We start from the raw sequence: 9,357 nt of genomic DNA on the forward strand, positions 1-9,357 counted from the left end.
GTGTTTTTAGTGTACACTCAGTTTTTTGCCAAGCAGTAGAGCTTACTAATGTAGCGTCCTTTGGGCCACAGTGTCAGGAGATTCGAGCTGTAAGCCATGTGACTCTATAAAGAGCTGCAGGGATTGGCTGAGGTCATCTGTGACCTCAGCGCAGTGCTTCCATTCCTCCTCAGCACTGCCACCCCCCTTGCAAACACACACCCACATACACGCACAATCCTACCTCCCTCTCCATCTCTCCGCCTCCCTTCCCTCTCCCTATCCAGCCTCTTCTATTTTTTTTCCCCCTTCAGTTGGCTGTTTTCCCCACCTCTCAGCATCCTCGGCTGTGTGTAGGTTAGAGCCGCAGTAGCAGTAGCAGCAGCAGCAGCAGCAGCAGCAGCAGCAGCAGCAGTAGCAGCATCCATGGCTTAAGCCTGAGCTCTGATCGACAGCTAGCCTGGCCCCCTACCCCTCCTCTCTCCTCTCTGTTTCTCCCTCTCTTCCTTCTGGGTTACTTGACAGGCGACGTCTGGGGGTGTTGGAGGCTCACGGTTAGCCAGGGCGTTAGCCGCAAGCATACAGCTGCTCTGCCGCCCATCATTTCTACTGTATATCTGTAACCGGGGACTTCTTCTCTTCTCCCCCTTCCTGCACCTCCTGCTTTCGTTTCAGGCTCTTTGGAGATAGAGGAATGCAAATCTGCAACCATGATGGAAGGTAAGACATGTATATACGTTTTTTATTTATTTATTTATTCCTGTTGCCCCCTTCTTGTGTCGTAATTCAGGGTAATCCTTCATGTCCTTGTCCTATAGTGCCTCATCTGATGGCAACTGTTAGTGTTTGTGTGTGTTTGGGAGGTTCAAATGTCATAAGCCATCCTGCTATTTTAAGTACTAGTATTTGAGTGACTTGCATGTTATTCTTAGGAAAAGAGCCCAGCCACTAAATGTCTACCACAGAGGCACAATGGCGAGGCTAATTGAAGCGTGTACCTCTGTGAGAGTGTGTGTATGCGTGTGTGCGTGCATGTGTACATATGTCTGAGTCCCCCCCTTTTCTTTCCCGCTTCCCATCGTAAAGGATTATTTGGATTTATTGTGCAGGAGGGCTTATGTGTCCAGCTGGCTCACTCGTATAAATTCTCTTTGTATGATGTGCACTGAAACGCATGCTCACCCTGACTGTGCTGTGTGACTCTGCTATTTGCTCACACTACAGGGATGTTGGACCCAATGTTCTGATTAGGATTGCGGATCTGTTTTGGGTCTTGCGTTTGTTGATTTACAGCAACAAATTGCAATAATTTTCCATCTCAGTGGGATTTAGCATTGGTATTAAAAATAGAATAAGCGACTGTATTAATATTATGTCCCTTTAATTGCTGACATCATCAGAGGCATGCGAGTGCTATAGGGATGAGTCCCTACAGCGTTGCATCTGGCATATGAAACCCTCAATCCATCTGTTCCATGCATCTTGTATTTTCCCCCTTTCATTTGAAAACATTCATCCACTAGTTGTTATTCATGTCACTATACCATGTCATACTAAGATTCTTTTGGTCAGCCATTAGTTTTGTAAGATTTTATAGGCAACATTTTGAGGCTGCATAAGATCTTAATCTTTCAAAGTTAAAGAGACTGTTATATATGTAAGGAAAATTTATAACTTGGAAAACATAACATTGTGGAGCCAGATCATGTTCATTCAAGGTTTTTATTTATTTATTTGGTAGTATAAACCAAAGGCTGTAAAACTTCTGAGAAATAAGCATGTAATTAGCATTTAGTCTGGTGTTGTCTTCGTACTGGGTTCCATATTGACAATTATTGTTGGCGATATATAAATTTTTTAACCATGCACAAATGGCATCAAATACAATGTACGTGATAATTAAGCAGAATGATTTCACCAAATGACCCTGTAAATCTGTTGATCTAATTTGTCAGAAAGTTCTGGATGAAACTAGTATTGGTGTGTCAGTGAAACTTGGATCATTTATCACACTCACCCCAATGTCCATTGGTAACCTCCAGAGAGAAATCAGTGTTCTGGCTGAGGCAACAGCAATGTCTTTTCTTGAATCATTGCTCATGTTATTTCAAGCTGAATTTGAGCAGTTGTAAGAGCAAAAACTCTAAACTGTTTTATTGCCAAATGCAGTTTTAAATTGCAGTTTTTTCTGATTGTAGTCATCACAATAAGGCCACTAATTTTCTTTGTAGGTGTTTATTCACACAAACAACATTAAAGTGTGATAGGTTTGTTCTATTTATGTAGATGCAGAAGCACAGCAATCAAAAGCTGGTCATAATGGTTTTAAAAGCAGGTTAATAACAAAGTGTTTTCCCCTTAATGTAGTTATGCAGATGAAGTTTTTGTTTGCAAAGTTCAAAAACTGTATTGTATTGTTGTGGTGGTACACACAGTTGGAATTGTTTTGTATATTTATTCAACCTTCCATTCTTGACAGACACAGCCGTATTAAGGGTTATGACAACAGTTTCTGCCCAATGTTTGACACAAAGTCACTAAAGCAAACTTGGACATAGCTCAGACACTGTTGTTCATTTTGACAGAACAAAGGCTTTTGTTTAGTCTTGTACTTTACCCCTAGAGTAGAAAATAATGAGCTGATTTATCACTTCTCTTCCCCAACAAGTCTGCTCTCTTGTCAGTGACTGCATTTGTCAGAAGCTAGGTTGTTAGGTAACAGTTGAGAGAAAAAAAAACGGTGTCTACAACTGCTTCCTTTCCATTAGCATGGCTAGTACAGGCTTAGCATGAACTGTGTGAGTGCAGGATTACAGTAAGGTGTTAAAATTGGATGCTAATCCTTGTTAGCTCTGCTTTTTAAAGCCTGATGTCATGGCTAGCATGACTGTCCCTCACTAACACATAGTGTAGAAGACATGGGGTGGTTACTTAATTGTAATTCAGAGTGAAAGTGCGGCCGGTAGCTTGTGATCATAATATTGATGTCCAGCCCATTTCCTAATGTCACAATGTGAAGGACAACATGGAAAGCAGAAATAATGTTGAACAACTTGGCGACAATGCCAAGAAAAGAAGCAGCAATATCTCTGCAAATCATTTGCAACTGGAAATGATTGATTAAGCTCAACATTTTTAGCAGCTTTTTACCTGCATAAATCTGCACCTTGTTAAAACAACATGCCAACACTTCTTGTGTCCTTTAACATGAAGAAACATTGGACAGTCTAATGTGAGCTCATCTTAAACTGACATCAGCTTAACTGCTTTTAAGGTAATGTTGAATTGTTGTGGAAAACCCTTTTCTGTTTTTCCATGTTTGGACTTTTTAAAACTCAACCATTTCTACAAGGCTGTGGTCTTATAATAGTGTTGCTGCTGCTGTTGTTATCCAAGTCTGTTTGGCCAGCAAAGCAGGAATCAGCATGGGCTGCTGCTGTGGCTTCTATCTGCCAGCATTAATGTTTAAAGAGATGGCAGGGGAGACGGATATGTCAACTTACTAACTTATAGGCATTTTTACAAAATGCCTAAAACCAAGCTACTGAATTGATTTTGTATCTTGGTCAGCTCTACGTTTCTTTGTAGTTTTCACCAGTTTAAAATAATATCTATTATATCCTCCTATAAATCTTGTGTTTTGTATGTGTGTGTTTTGCTTTTTACGAGCACAGTGAAAACTGGTTGTTTACATCTGAGATCTCTCTCAATCTATGTCCACTTAAAGTTACATTTTATTTTAAGCTAACTAGGAATTTTTTATAAAATATTCTTGTCCTGCATAAGTTAAATTAGAAAACTCATTTACCGATAATATGTTTCCTTTCGAGCTTACATGAAATCCCCACATAATACACCAAAATCATTAAAATTGAACATGTGGAATATGCTGACATTTTCTCATGCTCCACAAAAGCCAAAACACTTCTCAGTACTTCCTCTTGTTTCACCCGGGGCTGGGACACAAAATATCATGTTTGTAGATTGTTAGAAAGTTTAATGATCATGTTTATGTTTTGAATGGCAGAGCTTTTTAAAAATCTCATGACCTGCTGGCATTTCCTGTGAGACCGCCGAAAGGATAATGTTAAAACAGCACTGTCAACACTGATAAAGCTCAAACAATAGAAAAGTCAGTGTGTCTACAGTATATTTTCAGAATGTTCTTCGTGAAAATAAACATTTTGTGGATTCTCAGAAACAGTGTGTCCCATCATAGACACTTGATGGACTTTAAGAGCACACAGTGTTGTTAATCTGAGTTAGTAGCAGAAGGAATTAGACTGTCTCATGCTGCCTGCCCGGCTGAAACTTGGATAAACCCTTGACTGGAATGCTGCAAAACAGAACACCATATGGTGGGCTTTAACAGTCTGTTAGCTGCTTTTGCATGAAATGATCATTATTTAGTTTTTATATAAATGTAGCTAATTTGGGGACTTGTCAGTGCAAAAAATCATGTTGGTTTTTCCATTTGATGGTTAAAAGTGATCATTTTTGTTCTTATGGGTCAGCTTGTGACATACAAGCTTGTAGGGTCATATCTGCTAACTCAGCTTGTCAAAAGAATCTGAGCATGAGCATCTCTTTCAGTTGAGCTATAGTGAAAGCACCACAACACTGCTGCTTGTGGATGAAGCCTTGCTAGTTTGTGTGTCTTAAGCCAGCATTATCCATCACAATTCAGTTCCTTGCCAAACAGGCAGGCATTTCTGTTAACCACCATCTATTGTCTGTAAAATAAAACTGTTATTTATATGTTTTTAATTGTCTGTTTCAGAAGTGTGAGTTAAATGTAGACAGCATTAAAGTGGTAATATCTAAACTTAGTACAATCTATGATTTCTCTTGATAACAGATACAAACTATGCATTGACAAGACTGTAGTAGCTTAAAGACTGCATCTGCTATTCACTTGACAGCAGAGTCAAACTGATGGTATGAAGCACCAGTGAAATTTGCATAACTGTGCACAGATATTTGCACAGTTAGGCAATAATATGAAATATTAAGGGATAATGCTATAGTCTTTGATCAGTATTTCATCATTTTGACCTAAGTTGAATTGGGGAAATAGACATTTTGCTACACAAACTCACTAAAGAAACCATTGCAAAAATTTTGTTTGTCACATATGAATGATACTTTCAGGTATCATGTGTTTTTTCTTTTTTGAGTGTTTAAATTGGTAACCTATCAGCTGCAACCCTACATTGGATTAAGCAGGTATGAATAGATGGATAGTTATATATTAATTCAGATATGACCGTGATCCCTGTGTTTGCCACATTGTTCGTTTTAGTTGCCATAAATTTGATTAGATGGTCCAAAGTTTACGGTATAAATGCTTAAGTGATACAATAGTGGGCAAAAATGATCATAATAATTTCAAAAGATCCCTGTGAAGAAGGCTAGCCCAGGACCTGCAAGCCTGCTATCAAGCAAGTTGAATTTCTATTCTTTTAGAATCAGAAGCAATCCTTTTTGTTTGTTGGCAAGTCTGCAAATGAATTCTGCTCATTTTACCGTTTCATACAGCAGACTATCTGTCAAGACTGTTGTCTGTCTGATAATGAAATTCAGGTCCCTAATGTACCGGTATATGTTCAGCTGTTTATGAACAAATAAATATGTATTTAGTGTGTTTATGTGGGGGGAAAAATGATAAAGGCTACCAGAGGTTAAAGGTCAGCACATCTTTCCGTTGTATTTAAACTATTAATAATGGTATTTGTGTCTTGTTCATTTTCTTATGATATAGCCAAGGGCTGTGATGATTTGCTTTTGTCCCGATGCAATACGATGCCGATTTTTTGGGGGCGCCGATTCAATTTAAATTGCGATTCTAACAATTCTTTTTGAAGATTAAAAACAAAAAAATGTATGAAACTTTGTTTTGCTCGTCATTTTTCTTGATTTCAATTAGAAAAAAACAACGCAGTAGCCAGATCATCATTCTGCTGCTGTTTTTGCCCAAAAAGACAAAGTCAAAAGATCAATAAAAACTATAAAAATGACAAATTTTATAATGGATTATTTTTATTCATTTGAAAAAAAATAAAAAAAACAATTATTATTAAAAATTATTTTAAAATTGTGAAGCAAAAAAATCCTGATTTTTCAATTTGATTTTCCCACCCCTAATATAGCCCCACCTCATTCCACACCCAAACAAATACCTTTATGTCAAATCATAACTTATATGAATTGATGCATTCAAGGTAGCTCAAAGAAATTTTATGATGTCATGAAATTGAGCAGCGTAACCCAAATAAAATCAGATGTTTTTATTGTTAGTTTTTGGGGTTTTTTTTTTATCCCCACATTTCCTCAATGTTTGTCAGTTAGCAGATAAAAGCTTTGTGTACACTTACATAAAGATAATGTGATGGAGAAAAAACCCACACAATTGTTCACTGCTAGGCTGAAACACAAAATAATCCAATTCTCTCCACAACATTTTGCTGCACTCCTTTGTGATTAATGGGACTTTTTATGTGTTCAAGCCCACGCAGGTTTAAAATCACAGTGGGAAACATTGACAGCCGCTGCATTAGGGCTGGTGGTTGGTTTAAAAAAATACTATAATCAACAGTATTTCCCTGTGAATACCCCTGTTTAAGATCAAAAAATCAGTGCAAGACATTGAATCTATAATAGAAATATGTTCAAACTATGGGATAATCAGCTGGCTCTGACGTAAGTACTTAAGTGTCTATGAGTCATTGGCTTTCCTAATAATAACATACAAGTGTGTGCATGGATTCTAACATGAAATTAGACACAGCTTGAATATGGAATAAGAAAACACGCACGTGTGTTTTGGTTTTTGAGTTTGTTGTCACTAAATTCGCAGACAGAGAATTTGTTGCTTTTTTTGAAAGTGGAACCTCCGTAACTGTTCTTGACCAGAAGTTGAACAGAAACTGAAATGAACTTTCATAAAATGAAGACAAACAAATTCAGGAGACAAGCAAACAAAACAAACCTGCTCCTTCTTGTTTATGCTTTCTGTTGGTACATCCTCAAAACATACCACCCAGATTTTTTGTAGTTTCCTGCTCACACACACATACACACAGATACATGTTTATGTAATGATGTCTAAGATTTGGAGCAAGATAAACTGACATGTTTGAGCAATCCGATGGCAGCTGGGACAATATACTTTTCTCTTGCTGCATTTCCAGACTTGTTTCCATGAATGGAGGATCCGATTCTGCTTGAAAAATGTCTCGGTCAGAAACCTCATTCGTTAAAAAGATATTTCTCTGCTTGCAATTTATGCATCTGGCAGTATGATGCTTTCAAGATACTAGCTCTGCACATAATTTAAGCAGTAATTTTCTATGAATAAGTAATGTTTTCCTTGGGGACGAGTTGCTTTCTATCTGCGCATTAGTACTGCGTTGTTTTTTTCAAGTAGAGATGTTACACATGACAAATTAAAAACAAACGAAGCGCAGATCACTGATCCCAACAGGCTGCTGTTTTTAGCTCAGCAGGGCCCTCTGTTAATTTGCTGTCAGAGCAGTTGGTGACATGCAGTCATAAGTGAGCAGTCTAATTTAATCTTGAGCTGCTTTAACTTTGTCAAGAAAAGCAAACTAGTGTTGTGGCTGCTGAAGCATGGATGTCAGCACAGCGATGAAACTGTAGGTGGACTTGTGTTTAAATGGTTAAAGATGTGAAAATGACTGATCAGAGTCTGAGAATCCATCAACAAGCAGCAGTCAAAGAAAACTAAATTTAGTTCAGAGTGCTGTGATTACCTTATTCTGTAATCAGGGACATTGTTTAGAAAGTAGAGCTCCTTAACTTGTGCATGAAGATAACTAAAAAGCATGTTAATGGTTCTACAGTCTGACATGTGAGCATCTCCTTTTCGTCATGCCTGGCCTTCCTGCAAACTATGTTGCACCACAGACAGATCCATATATAAAATCCTCCATACCCCATCTTTCCAGAAGCTCATTAAGTTTAGATTTCATAGTTTTTCAAATGTTACAAAGAATTCAAACTCTGAATCAGGTATAATATAGTTTTATGGTTTTCTCCAAAATTAATCAACATTAAAATTTATTGTGTTGTTTATTAATATAAGTTGACATTTACATACAATATTTCTCACGCTATCCAAATAAAGGAGTCTTAGTTACACCTGATAAAGAGTGAGCAGCATCTTAAACAGCTATTCACGGGAATGAGCAATTTAGAAATTGAAGGCTGGTAGTGTCAGGAAAGTAGATAAAGTGATTTAAAACTGTCCCAACGTAAACGAGTGCAAGAGATACATGAGGACCACAAAGTGTGTCAGAGCCCTGAGGGAGATAAAAGGCAGGGAAGCAGAGAGAGCAGCGTGATCCTTGCAAAAGGCCGGCTTTTTGTTCAGTCAATTATTTTCTTTAAGTAAGAGGTGTTTTTATATGATCTTTGGGGGAAAAAATATTTGAAATATTAAAAGCGAAACGGATACACTTGAATCCAACGTTATTGTCAATTTTCTAATATTGCATTTGTTTTTTTCTTTTTATCGCAATAATCTCACCTAATATGACAGCTTCTGTGAATTTTTCTTTTTCTCTTATCATTCCCCAAAACTAAGTCATGGTTGACTGTCGATCCAGATCCAGTCTGAGAGCACCTCTCACTGGTTTCATCTTTGTTTATAGTTGACATCATATTCACCCATCAACAATAATCATCCTCTTTCCGTTCCTGTTCTGTCTTTCATATTTTTAAGAGACTGTGTAAACATGACAGAGAAGCCCTCAGGGAACTTGGCTTCATATGGTGATTTAATATTGATGTGCTTCTCTGCATTATGCATTCATCTCCCAAGCTGACTCTTAGTGCTTGGCTCAGTCACTTGTCTCAACTTGATTAATAGAATACACAACATTTGATTGTAGTCAGATTGAATTAATTTGTGTCTTTTGCTCAATTTTAAGATGAACTTCTTTGAGGAGATTTGCTTTTTAGGGCAAACCACTTTCACTGCTACCTCTACAGTAGCGATTTCCTCAGTTTCCCCAGTATACCCTTCAACAGGTGTAGAGACTGGAATAACAATATTATGTTTAACTATAAATAAATAATTAAAGAACCAGAAAAACAAAATAGCAGAAACCAAATAAGGAAAAATTCCCCAAAAATTCTTAGGACGTCCTGTCATGTTGCGATGTTGGCAATAGTTCCTTTGTCAAAGTAACGTCCATGTGAATGCCTGATTCACATTGCATTGTCACAGGATGTGCAGTTTTAGCTTTGTTACATACTCCACGAGAAGCAAGAACTAAGTTCTTGCTCTCGAGGCTGCAACAACAAGAAAAAAATTCTTTTTCGTCAGTTGCATTCATACTTCACGAGAAGCGCGTC

General features: G+C 37.6%; 1 protein-coding gene across 1 annotated transcript in view; it reads left to right on the plus strand.

Moving 5' to 3' along the window:
• Positions 1-401: 401 nt before the first annotated feature.
• sgip1a (SH3GL interacting endocytic adaptor 1a) overlaps positions 402-9,357 on the plus strand; it is a 57,789-nt gene continuing 48,833 nt past the window's right edge. Inside the window, exon 1 of the mRNA XM_079244931.1 lies at positions 402-699. Within this exon, the coding sequence (XP_079101057.1) occupies positions 690-699 (10 nt within the window). The 5' untranslated portion in view covers positions 402-689. The remainder of the gene's footprint in view (positions 700-9,357) is intronic.

The sequence above is a fragment of the Telmatherina bonti genome (assembly GCF_933228915.1).
Source record: "Telmatherina bonti genome assembly, chromosome: 8".
In the NCBI taxonomy this organism is placed as follows: Eukaryota; Metazoa; Chordata; class Actinopteri; order Atheriniformes; family Telmatherinidae; genus Telmatherina; species Telmatherina bonti.